The sequence below is a fragment of the Bactrocera latifrons genome, unplaced genomic scaffold, assembly GCF_001853355.1.
Source record: "Bactrocera latifrons isolate USDA-ARS-PBARC rearing strain unplaced genomic scaffold, ASM185335v1 scaffold_100, whole genome shotgun sequence".
NCBI classification, from domain to species: domain Eukaryota; kingdom Metazoa; phylum Arthropoda; class Insecta; order Diptera; family Tephritidae; genus Bactrocera; species Bactrocera latifrons.
In genome coordinates this window covers 679,472-702,639 of record NW_017534409.1, presented here as the reverse complement: position 1 = coordinate 702,639, position 23,168 = coordinate 679,472, and the positions used below count along the sequence as shown (strand labels likewise).

General features: G+C 32.6%; 3 protein-coding genes across 3 annotated transcripts; 1 reads left to right on the top strand and 2 right to left on the bottom strand.

Moving 5' to 3' along the window:
• The first annotated feature begins 1,023 nt into the window (after window positions 1-1,023).
• Window positions 1,024-5,180, top strand: LOC108967530 (transmembrane protein 35). Its single transcript, XM_018931020.1, has 4 exons — window positions 1,024-1,225; window positions 4,215-4,353; window positions 4,450-4,601; window positions 4,668-5,180. The coding sequence occupies exons 1-4, from the start codon at window positions 1,106-1,108 to the stop codon at window positions 4,734-4,736; spliced, it is 480 nt and encodes a 159-aa protein (XP_018786565.1). The 5' UTR covers window positions 1,024-1,105; the 3' UTR covers window positions 4,737-5,180.
• A 190-nt stretch (window positions 5,181-5,370) lies between these two features.
• On the bottom strand, window positions 5,371-6,825 carry LOC108967521 (vacuolar protein sorting-associated protein VTA1 homolog). The gene is made up of 3 exons (XM_018931008.1): window positions 6,569-6,825; window positions 6,340-6,490; window positions 5,371-6,261 (listed from the first exon to the last, which is right to left on the bottom strand). The coding sequence occupies exons 1-3, from the start codon at window positions 6,738-6,740 to the stop codon at window positions 5,631-5,633; spliced, it is 954 nt and encodes a 317-aa protein (XP_018786553.1). The 5' UTR covers window positions 6,741-6,825; the 3' UTR covers window positions 5,371-5,630.
• A 1,730-nt stretch (window positions 6,826-8,555) lies between these two features.
• On the bottom strand, window positions 8,556-9,494 carry LOC108967197 (transmembrane protein 182). The gene has a single exon (XM_018930484.1). The coding sequence runs from the start codon at window positions 9,406-9,408 to the stop codon at window positions 8,662-8,664; it is 747 nt and encodes a 248-aa protein (XP_018786029.1). The 5' UTR covers window positions 9,409-9,494; the 3' UTR covers window positions 8,556-8,661.
• Between the last annotated feature and the right edge of the window lie 13,674 nt (window positions 9,495-23,168).

The window sequence follows — 23,168 nt, the reverse complement described above, 5'->3', positions numbered from 1 at the left end:
CTATATAGTATAAACTTATAATCGAAATCTTTAGAACATATACCAATGCTTTCCATGAATTATTGAAATTCAATATAAGTAACAAAACTAAAACTTTCATAGAAATAAATTTAGATTAAAAAGTTTAAAAGTGGAAACACATTATAACTTTGTCCATTACTCAAGTTCTTAATTACCAAATTTATAACATTCATTGACTTCAAAACGGAAAAGGAAGTTGTTAACTACTAGTACTGACGGATTTTATTATACTTCAAATGTCTAATTCATGGGTTTTCATTTCTATAATTTATGTTTTCTTGATTAAAAGGGTTGGTTTGTCCACATAAAAGATGTTTTGTGTTCTCTATTTTTCTTATTATCTGCAAAAGCAGTCACTAACAATTTTGCATATGTTTGAATGTGTGTGTCAATCGATTTACAGGAAGCTGCAAACATCACGAAGATGACTTCGTTAGAAAACAACCACCGCAATAGTGTCTGTCTATATAGTCAACAGCATTGCCTATATTACCATCCACCGCCCTTCGTACAGCCAAAAAACATTTAGTTTCGTTACCAGCAATTTGCCACTTTTGGCGAGCTACCGACTGACCGACCGTTTCAGTCATTTTCGAACATGAGCGCCGTGGGTTTCAATAAAAATAAACGCGCCGGGCCGGTTGTTGTCTAAACACAAAAAGAAAAATACAAATAAGAGTAAAATAAAATATGTATTTAAAATACAAAATAAAAAGAAAGTGAAAATATAGCGTATATGAAATTTGTGTTTGAACAAAATTTTTGAACGATTAACACTAAAAATAGACCAAACGGTTGTCTATTTATTACGTGTATAAGGGATTTGCAGTGCGGCGCTTTGTGGAAATAGCAACAACACCAATTTATACATACATTTACAAATGCATACATATGTATTATACATACATACATACAAAATTTGTGCTAACAAAAAATTGAATTTAATGAACTTGTGTCATTTATATATGTATATTTAGTTGATCAGATTGAAAATCTTAAAAACGCTATTATATAGATATATGTAAATTAAGTAAAGAAGAAACACATTATTCAAAAATAAATACTTATACATATAATTCTCAAAATGACCACATCGAATACGATTGTTTTGAAGAGTCTTTCCATACTGCTCGGATTATTCTTCATCTTTGTGGGATTACTTAAGTTGACACCAGCTATTAGCAAGGATTTGTTCAAGGACTTGGTAAGAATTGAATGAAATTTAGTTAAGTTTAGTTACACATATGTATGTATGTGTACTCTTAGAATGTATATAGGTGAAACCATGTATCTTTTCTTAAATGAAAAATCAATGATTCTGTTGATACATAAAGCCTCCATAATATATACCTACATATGTATGTCTTACATGTGTTTATGTATATTTGAGAGATACTTATGTATGACTATGTATGCTTATCGATGTACACATAAACTTGCTGTATATTGCATATGCAATCCATAAGGATGTACAAGGAATTATTGATTTTTACTGTTTGAATGCCTTCCCAAAATTAAAGGCAGGATATTTGGGTTTGATTAATTAAATTAATTAACTTTGAAACTAAAATACTCCTCACGATGAAAGGTTTCCATACAAGAACTTGATTTTGATCGTAAATATATGCGATATTGGCCGTACCGAAAACTGAGGTACTAGGTCCCGTTGTTGTTGTTGTAGCGGCAGAATTCTGCCTAGTTGGGGCGCATATATACAGACGGACAGACTGACAGGCGGAAAGAAAAATGGATATAGCAAAGGTACGAGGATTCAAGTGTGACTATTTATCATTACCATCGTACCTTTCCATTGCAAAACAACTTTATAATTAACTTATCTTGCGGACGCATTTGAAAAATTCCCAGTGGATGATTTATGAGTTTTTAGGAATGTAAATAATAAAGCATTTTTCCGCCATTTTCTACATATTCCATATGAGAGTTGTATACTATTTCTTGATCGTAAACGGAAATTGAGAAAACACTAGTTATGATTACAAAGGTTTTGAGAAAAAATTTCGTAAATGGCTTTTGCGATTTGCCTATTATGTCATATTTTATAAATATATTTCTGCTTTATTGAGCGATAAGTGAATATTCATCAATGTATTCGAATGAGTTAGAAATTTTCGCTCGTCAATCGCGAATCCTCTTCTGTTTAATTTATTGCTCATTTCCATATTCCAATAATCCCTATTATTGATCATAAAATACATCTTCCAGCTGAGCATATACTCAATCATTTATTTATTTACCTAGTTCGAGGCACTTGAAAATTTCTAAGTAGCCAAAATCATGTAGTACACCGAAATTAATTTATGCTATTGAACTCATGAAGCGCTCAACGTAATTGTACAATTAATTTTCTGTGTAAACAAAGTTTTATTGAAACACTTTTACTTGGTGGCACAAAATAAAGCAAATAAACATTTTTTTTCGTAAAATAAACACTATCGAAGAAAATGGAAAAATGGCAAAACAGTATGCAGTCAGTATGTACAATATATATTTCGCATCAAATATTGTGTATGGTTTATAATGAAGGTGAAAATTGAAATTTTTATTGCTGTTAATACTTACATATATCACATTTAAGTACGAACGAATAATTTTAAAGATATTTCAAAATCTGAATACAAAAACCGCATAAAACTTATTTATTACTTATAGTTTATTTATTTATAAAATAAGTAGGGATGTGCACAAACATGTTTCTGAGTGGTGTATGTGGAGGAAGAAAACCGCTCATCTTCTTCTGCCTTTGACAGCTGCCTCATTGATATTTTACGCTCAAAATTGTGACGCTGGTCCATGACGTGCATACACATACATATGTATGTATGTATACAATTTTATAGTATAAACAAAATACATATTTTTCTGAAAAAATAACTTAATGCATAAAAAATATGATGTACAACATATTTTCTTCGTTTGAGTTTTCAAAAACTGTTCTTGCAAATTATGAAAGGTTTTTATAGCCCCCGAAACAATGCTGTCCTCATAGATTCGAAATCGAGGTCATTATCATGACGCCTCTCTTCTACATTGTAAAAAAAATTGTAAACATACACTTATGCACGTATGTATGTATGTGTCAGTAGTGTCAGTATACATGTCTGAATTTATATGCATACTTCCGATTTTACTTGCTGAAACAAAAGTATTTCCTCAAGCACAAGTAACAACACATGGCATACATTTAAAACATATTTTAAAGATGTGAAATATTTGTTCAAATACACAAAACAGATACTCTCATAGATATAAATATGTCATACATATAAAGGTATATGTAAAAGAGAAAACATTCTTAACGTAAATATATATTTACATATAAAAAGTGCAATAATTTGTAAATATATTCGTATGCCTCCATATCATAGAAGTAGAAAATATTTTGTTTTGAACTTGAAATTTTGATGGTCTTTTGCAATGCCAATTTTTACAGTGTGAAAGCGAAAAGCGCTAATAAATTTCATAATAAAATTTTTTTTACCACATATCTACAAACATATGTATGTATGCAGACTTAAATCGTAAATACATGTGTATAGGCAAAAACAATTTTGAACAAAAACCATATACAAAAATATTTTGTTTGCTCTCTTTGATATATTTTACTACATAAATTTTAACACCAGATATTCTTAAGCCCTTTCTAAGCACATTCGCCCATGAAACAAATATTTATATACAAGTTATTTCTAAAACTTAAAATATAGGTACGTATACTTTTGTACTGAGTAAAATGATTGTAAATACAAATTGTTGAAACAAAGTTGGACATTTTTTAAATAATAAAATTTCACCTTTTATTTATACCTTGGACAGAGTATATTAAGTTTGCTTCGAAGTATTTAACGCCCAGAAGGAAATGTTGAAAATGATAAACATGTCGTGCTGAGCCGGTTTAGCAATGTCCGTCTGTATATAAGCAAACTAGTCTCTCAGTTTTTGATATATATTTCTGAAATTTTACATACGAAGCATCTACATTTCCCTAAGAAGCTGCTAGCGTTAGCGTTTTTTTCTTTCTCTTGAGAAAGTTTAATAGACTTTCAAATAGTTAACACAAAGTTTGAAATGTATTAAATAATCTATATATACATGTATGCATGTATATATATATATTTTTTTTTAATATTTTAGGTTATTGGTAAAATTGTATTGTATTTGTTTATATTTTACAGCGAACAGAATATGTTAAATATGCCAAAGTTTTTCCACTGGCCACAATGTTTGGCTTCAAAGTGCCCTCGAAGTGGTATCGTCGAACTGTTGGTATTCTGGAGATAACTTGCGGGCTGGCTATGGCACTTATTCCATATCGTAAGTTAAAAATTAATGAATATTTACATATTGACTTATCGAAACTTTGTAAATAATCAAATAACATTTTAAATAAATAAATAATTAAAATTGCAGATAAAGTAAAAAATGCTGCCAATGTAACTCTGTTGCTATTAATGATTTTGGGTGTCTATCAACACTGGATGGTCAGTGATCCATTCGAACGATCTGGACCGGCGCTTGTATTTACATTCATGCTAGGCGGACGACTTGTTGTATGGTATCAGGTATATAAAACTCAAATAAAAAAAATTAAATTGATTTCTACAACATTATTACAATTACAATTACAGACAAGTCGGAAAGACAGTGAATTAGCAGCTGCCACACAACCACAAACGAATGGCGTAAAACAGGATTAAGAACTCAATAAGACATCGTAGAAAGCAGATATTCACAATCATCCCATTTTAATAAAATATAACGCATAATTATCTATGAGAAAAAAATGTCTCGCACATCACATCCCATCACATCAGACATAAGATAAACATACATACATACATCAAAGCAATCAATTCAATTACAACAATGATTAAAGTGACAAACCTCAAAATCTATTCATAACATCATACATCTAAAAATCTCTAATTCAACATTCTCATAACTGCACAATCACCATTTTGTATGATAAATTACTGTTTATTTGAAATTAAAATTAAAACCCGTTGTAAATCCAAAAGTCTACCATAAAATGTGCTCAACACACTGTCAGTAAATATATACACATAATTATCATATAATGAACGTTTTTAACCGCACGATTTAATGCATATTAAAATAAACTAATTCATAAATGTGATGTAGTGGAACTTCATTTATCATTTCAAATTTTATTCAACGATTTTTGTTTTCAGATGAAATTCGCACGCAATTTTAATAAAAATTTCAAACTGAAAACCATTTTTTGTTGATAGTGTGAATCTATTTGCTGTAAGTACACTAAAAATTAGTAAAATTTGTCCAAATGCGATGGTATGGACGCTCCTCTATAAATCTATGTAGCAGAAATGCATTCAATAGTTTATTTAACTTCGTTTTGCTTACATCCATTTTTTGAGTAAAAAGTGAGCTTTAAAAGCCTTTAATTTTATTTTAATATAACTTATTCCATACAATAATTGGTTTTTAGTACTTACTACAGCGGTTATTATATAAACAAATTTAGTGAATTTCGTTAGCTATATGACATATAAGCACAGCGCAACTACATACATATGTTAATTGTAAAGCAGTAATACCTTGTTTGCAATAATTTAACTATCTTCACCCGTTGTTAAAAGTTTTAAAGCTTTTTGCAAATTATCAATAGCTGTTTTTACATCATCAAAATTGAGAGCAGTGCCAGCATATTTCGTGTATTTTTGCGCTTTCATTATTTGTTCTGGTGTTAATTGCAAATCGGCAACGGGTGTTGGTGGTATGTATATTCGATTTGGTTGCGCTTGCGGTACATAAGGCTCGAAACCACCAGGTTTCTCTTCATCGACTGGTGGACTTGGTAACTTGTTTGGATTATTCAGCACCTCATCAACGGTAGGTGGAGGGCTTTGCGGTGGTGAAGGATCTGGTATCGGGGCTGGACCAACTTCTTCCTCTGCTGGTGGATCTTGTGGTACAGCAGTGATTTCAGGATCACCTTCACCATCAGCTGAACCACTACCTTCACCAGTTCCACTTATGGCTCCACTTTCTGCTGCGAACTCATCATCACCATCTGGCATTGGTCCGGGTATGGGCGTCTCGCCATTTCTGAGGCAATTGTGTATGTACGCTGCCTTCCATTTGGCATATTTCCGATTGTGTATAGATTCTTCGGAGAGTTCACCAAATGTTTGGAGTACATCGTAGATGACACCACTGGAGTAGAATGCTTTTACCACATTTCTATAAAAGTAATATTGAATTGAATAAAGCTTTGTTTAAAAATCGTCTTAAATATATTACTGCACTGGCGGTACTCACTTGCCGAAATTTGAGTCACGGTCTTGTTTGTCAGCATAAAGGAATAGTTTTAAAGCATAATTTTCTAAATGTGCCTGTGCCGCTACCTCGTTAGTAATTGCTTCATTTTCCGTTTGCTGCTTCTTCGTATTTTCCAACCAATCCATTATTGCTAGAATCAAAACAAAAGTGAGTCACTTTTACTTCAATATTTGATATCCTCTACACCCCTTGCACAAAAATTACGCACCCAATAGTAATTTGGTCTCATCTGGTTGCTGCTTTGATATTTTTAATCCAATTTGTAGAGCGTAGAGCCGCGCCCAATATGCCACAACAATATCACGTGAATCATGCTCTTGCGCGATCTTCAGGAAATGCTGGATTTGTTTTAAAGATGCTGGACACGGTGGAAACTCCATAATTTTTGTAGTTCTTAATTGCAATAATCGAATTGGACAAAACAAATGCAGCAGCTATGAAAACAGCTCAGAGAACGTTCTCTGACAGCTGTCAATAAAGCGACATCTATAGGTGAAAAACATAATATGAAAATAATAAGTTGCCGCGTATATCACAGCAGTCACAATTTTGTATAGTTAATATTTTAAATTACTTTTAACATATAAATTACATCAAATATTAGATATTTACTATTTATATATATAATATGCTTTCAACAACATTGTTATGATAATTTCCTTACCTGGGATATAAGCCCATGAGCCACACTACTATTGTAACACACATTGCTTACTTCGGCCATATTGGACCAAGGCTTCTGAGTACATAGGGTCTACGTACGTATGTATTTTCAAATAACAAACCAGCTATTGAAAAACCGTATCTACTTACCAATATAATGTTTGCCCTACTATCTAGGTACTGTTAATATCTCACGTTGTTTATAAACTTCCCACTAAAAGTTCTCATATAAATCAAGTAAACAATTTTTTTTGTAGTAGAAATATATGTAAAGAACAATGAAAAATCTCACAATAACACTTTTATTTTCTTTATTAATGATCAAGTAGAAGCGAATTATAAAATTTCAAATGGACAAAAACTTTGCGAAGATATCGTATTCGAAGTGTGACATCGTCGGTTTATAAGATGTAAACATGATATATTATTATAGTTGTATATACTATATATATATATTATAGAATGTACTACGTATATATTTTATATTGAGTGGATGTAAACATTTTGCTGCATTAATAATTTAAATACATTTATAGGTACAAAACAATTTACACATTGGTATGTTTTTCGAAAATTTGGAATGATTATTAGGTATTTACTTGTATATTTGTACAATATTGTTTTTAAGGCACTATTTGTTGATACATATATACAAAAAAGGCTGTATATGTCAATTTTTACTTTGTGCGCCTCCAATGCTTTAACAATTTTGGGTTGCAACATATTAAATCATGATTTGTGCTTATTCAACCGTCTACTTACTATATGTCTATATTTAATTATATGCCTATGAATAGGTTGTGCGAACACAAAAAAAAGAAATGAAAGTTTATGCAATTTTTGTAGCAGAACGACGCACACAATTCGCGTATACTTCTTAATTACTTCATTCCTAGATACATATACTACATTTAAGAATTTTTACTTAAGGCACATGTTTATTTAATATTCGTGGACGTTAATAGAGAGATATGTATTATTCTAACACTAATGCATGTGTTTTCATATTACAATTGGCTCTAATGTGAGTTTCCAAATTATGATTGTGCAAATACACATAATCAGTACAAATGGCTAACGCTATTTTCGTTTTTTATTTTAAAATTACATATGCAAGTTGAGATTCTAGTTAAAATTCGTTGTTGGACACAAATGCAAAAGTTTTTCTTCTTTAAGGCAGTCTTAAGTGAATATAAATATACTGCAAGTTAATATGTACGTAAATGCATGTCATAAGTACCAATTGCGTTTTTGGCCATTTGTGCTGAATTATGAGAACTTTTTATAACGATACGATTTAACCTTGTGTGAATTGCATAAACTTACGACTATTATTTCGCGTTTTATAGCTCCGAGCTCTTCAAAAAAGCTGCAGTTATATATGTAAACAACTTTTTAACTTAGAACTGGTCGTTATTTCCTTTAAATGGACGGAATTTAGGCACATGTATTGCTGCATGCTTAGATTTCGTGATTAAATAATATAGAATGTTTGAAGTCGTGGTTTTTTTATCCTTAAAATACTTCTTTCGTAAAACTTGTAGAACCTGGTTGCATTTTTCCGCGCAATCGTTTTCTTTCGCTACTGCTCCTATGCATAAGCAAACTAAGTTCCTCTGTCGAAAGATGACTCCACCACTAGGCCTTGCCTTGTACTAACTCAAAACGTGTTTGAGATTCTTTGAATTGTTTGCGCTTTTTCGCTTGTACGTTTTGTTCAGTAAGGAATAGAATTCCTGTCACTAAGGAAAATACTGTTCCAACGCACGCTAACACAAATGACCAACCGAACCAATTGTTGGCGTGCTCCGGCATCCAGCCATTACGATTGCCAAAACAAGCAAAAACAATAACAGCAATAGCTGCACTCACACCTGTGCCCAACATTACATACCCTATTAACTTTATAAGAGTTACAAAGTGTTTTTGGTCCGGCCCAGCGCAGAGGAAGAATACCAAGACGCCAACGCATGATACTAGCGCTCCAATAAATGCAAGTGTGTAGAAAAATTGTGTTGCAATCATGAATGCAGGCAGTAAAAATCCACGAATCTCATCGTAGCCCGTTGTGAAGGGGTCATACACCCAGCGACAGCCGACGAAGAAGCGGCGTTGACTATCGTCATTCACATCCGGTAGTGATCGAAAACAATGTACCCATAATCCTAGACGATTCAGTTTAGCACCAGTTATCCGGTCATCACTTGCCAGCCAATTGGGTGTGGCGAATGAGATGACAATCGCAACGAATGCAATCACAAACACACCAACGCCACAGGTGCCTGCCAATGTACGACGCTTCATTGATGGTACAACTACTTTGTAGTGTGTGGTCGGCAATTGTTCTTGTGAGTCCTGGCGTGCGATATGCGAAGATTTTTGCATGCTTTAGCTTGCAAACCGAAAAATTGTTTTGATTAATGCACTGTTGGTATTTTCTATTTGGGAGTGGTGGATTGTGTTGCTACCAATTGGCAGGTGTCAGAAAGCATTTATATGGTTGCATTTGCTTACAGAGTTGCTTTGCACAAACATAACAATTAATTTTTTAATTATAAATAAATAAATAATTATTTAATAATTAATTTATTGAGTTTGTCGAAATACCACTCAAAAATTTTAGTAACAAATATGTTTTAAATTTTTGAAGTAAATTATAAAATTTTATTTATATGAATTAATTTCCGTTTCTTGAAGTTAGCATTCAACCTGTCTGAAAGGTGTGTGTATTCGCTAAAAAGCAACTATTTAAAATTTTCTTAGCTAATATAGTTTTACAAGCACTTTTAACAAAGATATTTCCTGAGGTTAGTATTATGTTTAAAATATTTGTTTTAAGTTTCACAGTTCGTCATTAGTTATGATCAACGTTGATGTCATTATAGAAGTTTTAATGGCCGAAGCGAAAGGGTTTGTGTAACACACATAACGGTATACATATATGAGGATGTTGTGTCTTCTATTTCCGCCTGTTGCCAAAAAATAGAGTTATGAATAATAAATTTTTAAATTGAAAATTTATTTCTCATAGAAAAACTTTGAAGTTGGAGGAGCGTTTATTAATCCAGTAGCTGAACAGCTTCAATATTTTTAAAATTTAATTTCATAATATTTTTTTTTAAGTGCATAAACGTTTTTTTTCAAAGGTTTATAACCGGATGTTAATTTATTTGTTCGAGACACAAAAATGATTTAATGAACTTGCGAGTGTCGATGAAGTTGTTGTCGAGAACGCCCTCGTAGAGTTTGATTCCGACAGCATGTTAAAAGTAATACCGATAGCTCTCTAATAAGTAATTTTTGTAGATACAGAATTGAAATATTGACCACATTCATAATTCATCTTACTTAATTTGAGGTTTTGAGGCTAAATAATATTGATTAATTACGGAATTTGTCGCGAAGCGTGCTAAAATAACTTGATGCTTGTTTTATTATACTTCCTTGAGCTACTAAATAGCCATATGTATGTATATGTGTCCATTTAATATTTAAAATGTACAAATTACAAACAAAATGACTTGTCTCATGTCCAGCTTACTGATCATTGCCGCAGCAGCTAGAGTGATGCTGATCTTGTTTCTTATTAGCTAATCGTAACATGTCTGAAATGGCTCACACTGCTACCGCTCCTTCGTTACCATGCTGCCTATTTTAATACGTTGCTGCGGGTGGCTTACTAGTTAAGCTTTATGCCGGGCGTACAACACATCTTTTTCGGACTAACGTCAATTTTAAAATTTATGTTCTTCGCACCTGTTGTTTTGGATATTTGTGCGGAGATTAGTCAACAAATTCAACCAATTAGAATACTAAGTTGACTTTGATGAATGATACAGCTTCAATTATGAATAAGTGACGCGCTTGTGAAGCTAGAAATAATTTGAGTAAGTCTTTACACATACATATATGTATTTATTTACATACATATGTTATTGTTGTAATTGAATAAAAAGTGGGGTTATGTCCCCTTGAGAATCTTTATATGTTCATGCATTGGGCTGAGCAACAACTTGAAAATGATCCTGATTTTCATCAAAAAATCATTTTTAGCGATGAGACTCATTTCTAGCTGAATCGCTACCGCTCAATGATATCCGAATATATTTGGCCCGAATTGGATGATGTGGACTTGGACACTATATGGTTCCAACAGAACGGCACCAACAGCCACACAGCGAATATCGCAATCGATTTATTGAAAAGCAAGATCGGTGAACGCAATATCTCATGAAATGGCCCAGTCAATTGACCGCCTCAGTTGTGTGATTTGACGCCGTTAGACTATTTCCTGTGGGACTACGTCAAGTTTGTGGTCTATGCCAACAAGGCGGCAGCAACGATTGATGAACTTCGTACAGATATCGAAAGTGAAATTGCAGCAGTATCAGCCATCTGGTCTTCTGCAAGCTTACCTGTGATCGCCACGCAAAAGAAACCGAGTTCCACACATGAACTTTCACAAGACTAAATAATTTCATTGATACCACAAATCGTTTTTTTTTTATTAAAAAGAAAAAACTTTTGTAACGAAACTCTGTTTTTAGAGTAGGTAAGGAAAATTTCTCCAAAACGTTTATACCGGTCGACTTGAACTTTTCATACCACTTTCCCAGATATATTTGTCATGTAATGATTAACAGAGTAATATATTTGATATTTTATCCAGATGATTGAACATTGTGTTTGGAGGTTTTTTTGGATGACGGCTACAAGATCAAGGGAATTAACAATTTTTCAAAAGTAATCGTATAGAATTTATGTATTAAATAATATTATTCTTCAAGAAACATTTATAAAATCGCGCTTTTCTAACTCTGGATAAATAAACCATTAGTCCAAGTGATACCTTGAGTCTGGCAGTTTTGTGCTAACACGATGTTTTCACAGATCACGCGATTCTTAAAGAAAGTTTTCTCATACAGTATGGTACCCAAAATACTACTAATACTGGCTGAGAAACGTTAAATAGATCAGCCCAGGTTAGGCTTGTTCATTTGTCACTTAATCATATTTAAAAAAAAAAAAAGACAGCCGTTTATAAAAACAATTTAAACGCTTAAAATTAATTTTTCTTTCTCGAATTTCTCGAAATCCGCACAGTGTAATGTGCTATATGACTTCATTTGTGTTTTTATTTTTAGTTTATTTAGATTTACAGTAACCACATTCTATCTACGTGAGTGCTAAGTGGTCTTGTTCATTCGCTTTCATCTTTTGTGCGAAACAATAGGCTCGAAACTAGTCGCTATGTAAATTTCTATTCCATTTTAAATCGAATGGAATTTTTTTTAAGTTTTCAGACCACTTTTATGGGTAACTAAAATTGAACTATAAATAAATGTCACGAAAGAAGTGAAAAAAGTCATCAAAACAAAGGAAAGCAAACAGAGCAAAGTTGAGCGTCATTTGAACTTCAAATATCGTGTAAATGTGCGAGCATTGAACCTGATATTTTATTGACCTTGAGATTTTGAAATTTCATACTTTTTTTTGCCGAAAATAGGTGTACGTGAGCAAATCGCGTATTTTAGATTATTAATAGGACGTCTCATATCTAGAACAACATCGATATTTGTCCGTGGCATGGATGCAGAGCATAACATGACGGGTTTAAATATGCGAAAATCCTTAAACCCGTATCCATTATTTATGTTGAAATTTAGTTAAAATTGTAACGAAACTTTACCAAAAATAGTTATTGAATACATACCAATGACCTTTCTTCAATTATTTATATTTTTTTGGTGCATAAGAGTGCCATTAGTTATTAAAGTTTAGGCTAAGAAACCAATCAAAACAAGTAAGGAAGGGCTAAGCAATCGAACATTTTATAATCTACGCTACATAAGATTTCGCGAAATTATGTATATTTTAGTCATTCCTTTTTCGAAAGATTTTTTTTTGACAGATCACGAATTGTATCAAGCTGTTATGTTATTTTCGATATTAGTTGGCATTCATCATAGAAATGCTTACTTTTGTTTTACAAATCACATTCTGTATAGAATGTGTTTCTCGCCCTTCGCTCAACTTATGATCAACATAATAGGCTTCCTGAACATACTATTCGCAACACCATTACCCATCTTGAGATCCAGCATTCATTATTCGATACCGAATAGGCCACGTCCAGCACCCAGTGAAAAAAATATAGCAGCCGTAGCTGAGAGTGCACTCGAAAACCGTAGGGAGTCGATTCGGCGCCGATCGCAGAAACTCGGACTAAAGTATAATATAAAATGAAAGCATACAAAATACAGCTTGAGCAAGAACAGAAGTCGCTCGACCTGTCTCTTGAAAAATTCCAAGAAGATCCGACGTGAGACAAATTTTGTTCAGCGATGAGACCCATTTCTGGCTCAATATGTATGTAAACAAGCAAAGTTGCCACATTTGAGATGGAGAATAACTTGAAGAGATTGAAGAGCGGCCATTTCATCCAGAGAAAAAAGAGTTATGTGTGGTTTTTGAGTCAGGTGAATGGTGATCAGTCTATATTTTTATCAAAAATGATGCCGGTGAGAACATAACATGATAACCGACTATTTGATGCCTGCGATGGGAGCTCGTGTTCTCGGCGTCATTTGGTTTCAACAAGAACCGGCGCCACCACTTTCCACATAGCATCAATTAATAGATTTAGTGAGAGAACACTTCGATGAGCAGATTTGGTGGTGATTGGCCACCAATATCGTGAGATACCATGTCGTTAGACTTTTCCTGTGCACATACGTAAAGCCTAAAGTCTATGCGGACAATGCCGCTTCGATTCAGGCCATGGATCAAATCATTACGCATGTCACTCGCCAGTTACCAGTCGAAATACTCGAACGAGTCATTGAAAATTGGACTTAACGGATGGACCATCTAAAACGTAGTCACAGTCAACATTTCAAAGAGATGACCTTCAAAAAATATATGCCAAAGAATGTTAATAAATATTATAATTTGAAGTTTCTGTGTTTTTTCTTTAATAAAGCAATTTGTCAGAGACACAATTAGTTATTGATTTTTGCGTAGTTTTTTTTAGTAGTTTTTAACAGTACCGTTATGTGGGAAGTGGCGAGAGTTATATTCCGATTTCATTTATTTTTACATTCTCATAGGAATTAAGGGCGGTGCCATGCCAACTTTTTCAAGTTTTCAGCCAACAATGGCCACTTTCCACTGCAACCTTCTGTGTTGAATTACAGTTCCATCAACCTACGGATGGGCAGACAGACAGTCACCCAGATTTTAACTCGTCTCAAGCATTGCGGTATGTAACTACAACTACGACCAAGCTCATCACATTTTACCACGTTTTCAAGCATTTCCAACGTAAAGGAATCATCTTTGCTACCATCAGCTAATATCGTAAATCTTTTTGAGCTGATAGGTATGAAGTATATTTAGGCTGTGTCGATGCGTTAGAGTTAAAGATGCGGAACGAGACAGAACCTGTCAAAATTTCAGGCGAATTGAAACACATTCGGTAATTCGATATTTATCTTGGAATATAAATCACACAATGAAATCAAAGAGCGTTTGGATGCTGTATATCCTGACCTTAATCTTCGATGGTGACCAGAAAAAAAAAATTGTTTAGCTGATTTCAATATGTTCTTAAGGAATCTGCTACGGTGAAAAGCGAATAATGACAATCGGTCGGAAAGGACACACCGATTCATACCTCTGCAGTCGTCCTGGTTAAATGGTTAGAAATAGGCTACGAACTTAAGCCCCGTCTATCGCCTCCTCCAGATTTTGTCCGTGGTTTCTTTAGAATACATACTTTTAGACGTGCCTGGGAGTGTATTGTTGTAAACTAAAAAATACAGGATCATCTAAAGTGAAAATTTTCAAAAAGAAATTGCCATTTTATACTGTGGGCTATGTACTACGTACTCTTAGAACTTATTTCTCTCTATTTCATTTTATTATAATATTAACAATTTTTATTTCATATTCAAAGACACTCACTCATATATGGTATAATATTTTTAATTATGTCAGCGAAATAAATTTAAAGTGTTGTGTTGGTTCCAAGATATGTAAAAATATTTCTAACCAATAAGTTCCATTGAAATACTAATACTCAAGTGAGATGACAGGAGATCGTTTTTTTTTGCCTTTGGCATTGCAACCGTTAGTTCTGCTTAATTCAATGCACAAGGTGCGTTCCAAAGTAAACAGGAAGTATTATTCAAAATAGTATCCTTCTGCTTCAGTACAGCTTTTTACACGGTCCAAAACCATGCCGAACGATCGTTTTAGTTCCTTGGCCGCTATGGCCGCCAGTATGCCGGTGCAAGCCTTTTGAATGGCCTCTACGTGTGCATAACGCTTTCCTTTCATGGGCAAATGCGTTATTCCTAAAAGTGCCATATCAGGTGAATACGGAGAGTGTTTAATGGTTAAAATGTGATTTTTGTTCAAATAATCGTCCTTCGAATGTTGGATTCTGAGCAATTTTTGGTCGTCATTCATGGAACAATCCATGTACACACCTTTGGTAAGCCCAAATGTTCGGTCAATATGCGATGAATCGATGTTTTGGAGATGTTAAATTCAATTTCCATGAAATTCAATGATGATTTCGGCTGATTTTTTTGATAAATTCAAGCACAGTTTTGATGGAATTTCCGATGGTCACTGATTTTGATTGGCCCACATGTTGTTCGTCATTTATTTCACTTGTAAAGGAAATATATCAGCACTTTTTATAAACTGTACCTAGTCGAACTAGTTTTGTGTTTCGGATTATTTCTATTTCACAGTGAACTATTCCAACACTGTGGTTCACATTATTCTCCACTTAATACATCTTTATATATAAAAATCACGTGCCACGTTGTTTGTCCGCGATGGACGCCTAAACTACGGAACCGATTTTAGTAAAATTTAGCACACTGTGTTCAGTACGAACCAAGTTAAAAGGTAGGATAGTTAATTCAATTCAAAAATAAAGAATACAGTAAAAGCTCTTAAATGAACGCCCTATTAAGCGGACATCTCCATTAACCATGGCCATTGTTGGTGTGTAGATATTAAGTACAATATATTAAGCGGATAACTCTATTAACTGGCCAGAAACGCTGGTAACCAGACATTGAGGAGGCAGCCTCAAATTCGTTATTATTTCCAATGAAGTTTATTTGTAGAAACATATTCAAAATTAGACCTTAGACAAAAACATTTTGCCTTTAGTCGAAAATAAAATTTTCAATGTACTATATTATATGTATACCACAGCAATGCGTGGCCAAATTCCCTAGTAGTTAAATACATATATTTGCCTCGATTTTGTCGCTTCTATTAAGGATTACTAAATAGTTTTGGATATTCTTATGCTCATATCAAATATAATCCCGTTTTGCCAAAATACTCTAAAGCGAAACACCTTTTTTTCTTGAATTACTTTGCAACTGAGCTTTCAGAGCTACAACCTTGTGCCCATCCTAAGCATGTTCGGATAGAGATGAATACACATACTATATGAGTCAGCTAATAGTCGACATAATTGCAACTTTGAGTATGTAAATATGTGAGATTTTTGTGAAAATTGCCTTTGTCGGTTTATTCATTAGTTTTAGACATTTAAAAACAGTTATTGACAGACACGTGAATTGTTATTATCTATGAGTTAATTACTGTAATGTTCGATAATTTTTGCGTTGAAAATGGTAATGATTTATTTTTACAAACATATACATATATATATAGTATTATGTTCAGAATAATTTTTAATACGCCTATTTCACCTGAAATATTACTGATGATTATAATTACACTATTAAATAATTATTTTAAATTATAAAACTGTTTTTCATTTTCAAATTTATTAAGGAATCTACGTAAACCATAATTTTTAAAATAAAACTAACAATTGCAATAAGAGAATTTGAAGAAAGTCGAATTAATTATATCTAAAAATTATCCACGTACATTCCACCTTAGTTAGCTATTCTCTCAATCAGATCATGATCCCCTAATATTTGTAACGAAACAATGATAAATGATTGCACGGACGGTCGTTATGCAGCTGATGCCACTTTCAGCCAATTACTCTGCAAGAGTGCCACAATACGAATTGAGAAAATTATCATAATGTGAAATCTATAGCATTTGGCATTTCGTTGCCACAAAATGAATTGTTAAAAAAATAAAGTGAGATACAAAGATGAAATCTAAAGTATGTATGCAAATCAGCGCCGATAATACTCGTATTTATGTATGTACTTAACTATACAAATACTTTTGTGGTAAGAGAGCGAAATTCATTCATTATGGTGACTCACAGATATTTCCGTTTATTTCTAAAAAAATTAAATTAGAAATACATATTTTCGTGTCGAAATGGGTATAAGTCTATACATGTATTTCGTTGAATTGCAGTGCATATAAATTGTTCGATTTAAATGTGGTTTGTGGTTAAAGCGATGAGTTGTCATTGTAATATATAAATATGTGATATATTTAATTGTTGGCGGTTAGCCATTAACTCGAAGGCTAGCTGTGGTAAACTCAAAATTGTATAATTTTTGTGACATGCCACATATAAATAAATTAAAAAACTTATCGGAGAATATTTTAGAATTAAAAGCGAATTAAAAATAGGTATGTGTGATCGATGTATCCTTTAACTGAATTTTAAAAATTAGACTTAGAAGTTTTATAATTGCATGACTTTATAATTTTTAAAATATTATTTAATAATAGATAGGCAGAAAGATTAGTTATAAATTACTTAATTGTTAGTTTTTACCTTATCCATGTACCTCTGTTAATACCGATAGTATCGAAAAATGTAATGAAACGGTGTTTGAAAATCCTCGAGGTAGTAAAAGATCTCAACATCTCTTAAGGATTGAAGGGAAAACTTGAATCTTAAGCAAAATCGACATTGAATAGAGATCTAAAAAAAAAAACAATTAAAAGCTTAGCTGAAGACGCTATATTCATCAAACCAATCATTAATGGTGACGAGGCGTGGCTTTATGAATATGATGTCCAAACTGTAAAAAATTAGGCAAAACCGAAAAAAAAAAACAAAATTCGATTAAGGCACTAGCCGAGTGTGTGGAAATTTGGATTAAGCGTTGGCATGTTTGTATTGGCTCAGACGAAAATAAGGTTTTGTATTAAAATACTTGAAAAGGTGGATTTTTTTGTCAGTATGGACCAAATTACTTAAAAAAACTACATATAATAATAAAAACTTTTATCAAAATCAAAAGAGTAATTTTAAGATATTTTTGATTTTTTAACGCAAATTTCTTAAGGGGTAACATGGGTTTCCTTTGGGTAAGAAAAGTCGTTTTTCAACAATTGTTTTCTCATATGAAATATTTTATAAATTTTTTTTATTATTAAACGCATACACTATTAATAAAGAAAATCTGATATTTTGGAAAAATTATTTTAAGTTGGCATTTGCGACGCCAATTCTGGTCCTCGGAAAAAAGAAGCGCGCTTATTACAGGATCATCTAAAGTGAAAAATACATGTTTTAGTTGAAACCTTAACATAGAATTTGGACGAAGGAAAAAACCTGACAAATGGATTTTTGGCAGACATTTTTACAAAAAAAAAAAAAATTTTATTTCTGTGAAAATTATGCGATACTTTTTTTTTCAAATAGTTGCAATCGAATTGTATCTCAAAGACCTGTGTAAAATTTTATGAAGATCGGTTGACACAGTTTGGGGAAAAACGCGTTTAAAGACGGCGCACTTAGCCTAGCTAGTCGCGAGCCTATATCTCCGAAACTATTACTCGAATCAACTTGAAAATTTAGGACAATATTCTGGAAGTGTTGTAGAATTTAATTTAAGATAATAAAAAAAAAAATCGATTTTAAACCCGTGAACCTATGTAACCCCTTAAGTCGCTTTTACTATAGCTGGAGATACCTTAAAAATAATACATATTGCTACGGCTCGTAGCTGACTAAGCAATGATTCATTTCCCCAGATTTCTCTAAAAATAATAAAACAAAAAAAACCGAATTTTATTTTGATCGGTCGGTTTGTATGGCAGCTATATGCCACAGTAGTTGCCTTGGGTAATAATGCATGAGAAATTTCTGGAATATATCTAGTCAGATAAGATTTCCATACGTTTAATTTGTATGACAGCTATAAGCTATGGTGTTTTGATATCTTGATGGAGTCGTTCGCTTATATACTTGTACAGACATACGGACAATGCTAAATCAGCTCAGCTCAGATCATGACACTGATCATTTGTATATATATTTTATAGGGTCTTTCTGGTTGTTAAAACTTCGTGACAAATTTAATATACCATGCTCAGAGTATAAAACACAATGGTTTCTCAAACAAGTAGGCAGACTTCCATGAATTATTCTTCCTACAAGATGGCAATAACAAACTATTTTTCGACATTTTACGTTAAAATGTTACGTTGAAAACGTTGAAGGGAAGAGTGGAGTTGCGTAATCGATGAAACTACACAATAGAAGTTTCTTGTGTGTTCCTCAAAGTGCACGACGTTCATCAGAAGAGTTTTAACACTCTCAGAGCGACAGAAACCTATGGGAGAACGTGGAATAAAAACCCTGCTACTATACTAAAAGTTGTTTATTAGAAATACATAAGATTGCATCATTTGAGAAACGAACTATTCGACACAAATATTTCTAACTGAAAAGCTTCTTAGCAAGCTTTATCAATATATGGTAAATAAACATATTTAAGTCGATATGAAGACATACTTGTACACGAGTATTGCAGATTATGTATATACTTAAATAAATTGGCTTTTCATAATAAATCACAGTAAAAATTGGTATTTCATTAAGAATTTATTGTCTCTAATGGTTTCCTGTAGTTGATAATCAGAAGTTAAAAAGAGTTGCAAATATATTTGTCAAAAACCAACGAAAAAAAAAAACAAAAATAGCAAAAAAAAAAAAATTGTTTCGGCTATTCAAAATATATTTATATGTTTCATTAACTAAAAATAATTATGCTCACGCAACTGGTAGTAGAGTATAGAAAATTTAAGAAAATCTGCGATTTCATTTGCATAAAATTATACAAAATGTTCAAAGCGAATTTCGGCGATGTATTAGAGTATTGGAACTCAACGGTTAGCTTCTCTCCTGTTTCACCAACCTGTTCTAAACTAATTGTTAATTTTAACTAATTATATTGAACGATTGACAGACAAAACAAAACTAACTAACGCACAAAAAAATCGAATATCTGACAAAAGATGCTGTCATCATCATCTCAAAATGAAACTAAAAGTTTAGAAAACCACATTTTTTAAACACAACAACTTTTTTCTTCATTTCTTAGCACAAAGGAAGGAATTTAATTTACTTCTAAAGCTAAGCAACTTCACTTTCGTTGCCATAGCGTCGATTGTTGTTTATTAAGCTCATTTTCAGTAGATGGAGTTTTTAAGATTTTTATTGTTTTTTATTTTATCAGAATATTTATTTTATTTTTAATTTATTTGGAATGCAAATAACAGCGTTGCTGCAAGAATATTGACTGAAAGTTAAATTCTGTCTGCTTTTATACGAAGAAAGGAGTAAAATGTTTACTTATTTTTTATTACTCACGTTTATTTAGTTTCACTGTAACAATCAATATTGCCAACTAACTGTTTTTTTTCTATTGTCAACCAATTTGTGAATTTTCAAAGAATAATAAAGTTAAATGTCCCAAAATGTCATTTTGTGAATCAACACCAAATTACCAACACCAACACAATAGAATGAAAAAAAATACCACAAGAACATAATTTCTTTCATAAAAAATTCCACCAAACTTTGCGCCATACAAAAGATGTAGTTCGACTCACCACGAAAAAGGCATGCGGGAATATTAGTCAATCGCAAACAAACCGCAAAGCCCAATCCCACTTAAAGCTATTAAACTCATATCAGCGAAAGTATAGCAACAAGTACATATAACAGAATTTCACATATGTGTAGTGCAATACTCCAAATGCGAAATAAAAGGTTTAAATTTTGCAATGTATAAAAGTATATGTGATCGCTCTAAAAATGTACATAAATGGAAACTTTCTTTGCTTGGTAATTGAGATTTATAGCATCCACCATCTATGTATACACATATATACATATAAAAAAAAGTTCTTTTAAGCACCTACTCGTATATCAAAACTTGAAAATAACGGTGAAACAAGTTTTCTACTGGGCTTTAGCGTAATCAAGTTCGTCTTTTTGCAGCAAAAGTTTCCGAAATTTTTTATTCAAGTTCTAAACAAGCTGTCACCTCACGTATTTGGTGAGCTTTTACATTTTTACTGCGTCCTTGAAAAAGTCCGACATAATTTTAATTCAAACACAACTCTTTTCTTATTGTTAAAAAAGTCTGCTAATGTATTATTGATATTGATAACTTAAGTCCAGAACACTCTAGACACTTTTTTTGCTAAAAAGAATGAGTACTACACATAATTATTTTAATTTCTTTTGTCTTAATTATTAGAAGCATGTATTAAGTATTTCAGAGTAACTAAGTTTAAACCTTTTAAAATCCTTTCAAACAGAGCAAACTATAAAATTCTGACAGTAGTCTAAATGCGAGGGTAATTTATATTGATTTAAGCAAATAGCATCTATTGGGCAGTCGAGAAATTCTTTTCGTACTTCTAATCAAACTCCACTTTTTTTTATATATTTATAATGGACTATAATGAATCTAATATGTAAGATTTTCGTTCACCACTTTTCGCCATTTTTCCCGCTAGAGATATTATTCCATCAGTGTAAAACTTTTTTGTAATTTTTACAGGCTTCTCGTGAAGCCAACTTTACTCCATTAAAGGAGTTCTGCATTGACCGAGGCAAATGGTGCTCCGATGGCGCAAGGTCAAGGCTATATGGTGGATGCATCAAAACTTCCCAGTCAAACTCTTTTTGCCGACTCATCAAAGAAGTGTATGGTCTAGCGTTGTCCTAATGAAAGACGACGTCCTTTCTCTTGATCAATTCTGGCCGTTTGTCGACTGTTTGCTTCAATCTCATCGGCTGTTGGCAATAAAATGTAGAATCAATCGTATGACCAGGCTGGACCAGCTCATAGTGGATGATTCGTTTCTAATCCCACAAAACACTCAGCATAAGCTTTCGAGGCGTCAATCCTGGCTTTGCAATCATTTGTTGAGCTTCATCACGCTTGAACCATGAACATTATTGTTCGCATAGTATTGTTGTATTTGATCCACTTTTCGTCTCCTGTTACCATTCGTCTCAGAAATGGTTCGATTTCATTTCGCAGATGTTAATTCGATCCATACGATTTTTCACAGACAATTCATGTGGTACCCAAATATCGAGCTTCTGTTTGTAGCCAGCCCTTTTTAAATGGTTCAAAACTGTTTGATGATGAATGTTAAGTTCCTTAGCGATATCATGACTGCTTATGAGATAATAATTCCATCGACTTTTTCAACGTTAGGTCGACCAGAGCGAGCTGCATCTTACTCATCGAAATTTCCAGAACGGAATCGATTGTTGTGCTACGCGAACTGGTACAACATCGCCTCTATAAACTTTGCACATTTCGGTGTTAATCAACGTTAATTGTCATCTTATCCTGATAATTGGTTAAGTACCAATCCAAACCCCCGTATTTCTGATACTTACTGTATACCATTATAATTGTTGTTATTGTCACTGACTTTAGATAACCTATCGATTAATACTGTACTATACACTTTTAATAATAATAGAAATGAAGACCTTTTCTCAAAACCAACCCAGTTCAGCTAAACTTAATATATTATATTATAATATATTTACTTTCGAGCCGAAAATTTTAAAATTCTTAGAAGCAAGCATCACAGAGGTCTCAATACGGCCATATGTTTTAATAATGAGAATGCTGAAAGTAGTATAATCGAAATTTATACACTCAAAGTTTTTTTGTATTCTTAAAATACTATATATCTAGATTAGGGTGTCCGTTATTTACCAAAATGATTATTTTTGGCGAGACGCCAAACTTTTTTTTTATTCCTACAAACGAGGAAGTTCCAGAGAAAAAAAAAAAAATTCGTAAAAAGTGGCAAAATCCCATGTTATTTAAGTGGGAAATGGTTGGGGCAAGGTTTATTACGAATATAGGCTTTTCATGGTCTGATATTTTTTTTAGAAG

Coding starts and splice junctions, on each gene's coding strand:
- LOC108967521 (XM_018931008.1), bottom strand. CDS start 6,740: ATGGAGTTTCCACCGTGTCCAGCATCTTTAAAACAAATCCAGCATTTC. Junction 6,491..6,568: donor TGAGACCAAATTACTATTGG/GTGCGTAATTTT, acceptor TTTTGATTCTAG/CAATAATGGATTGGTTGGAA. Junction 6,262..6,339: donor CGTGACTCAAATTTCGGCAA/GTGAGTACCGCC, acceptor TTACTTTTATAG/AAATGTGGTAAAAGCATTCT.
- LOC108967197 (XM_018930484.1), bottom strand. CDS start 9,408: ATGCAAAAATCTTCGCATATCGCACGCCAGGACTCACAAGAACAATTG.
- LOC108967530 (XM_018931020.1), top strand. CDS start 1,106: ATGACCACATCGAATACGATTGTTTTGAAGAGTCTTTCCATACTGCTC. Junction 4,354..4,449: donor TATGGCACTTATTCCATATC/GTAAGTTAAAAA, acceptor TTAAAATTGCAG/ATAAAGTAAAAAATGCTGCC. Junction 4,602..4,667: donor GACTTGTTGTATGGTATCAG/GTATATAAAACT, acceptor TTACAATTACAG/ACAAGTCGGAAAGACAGTGA.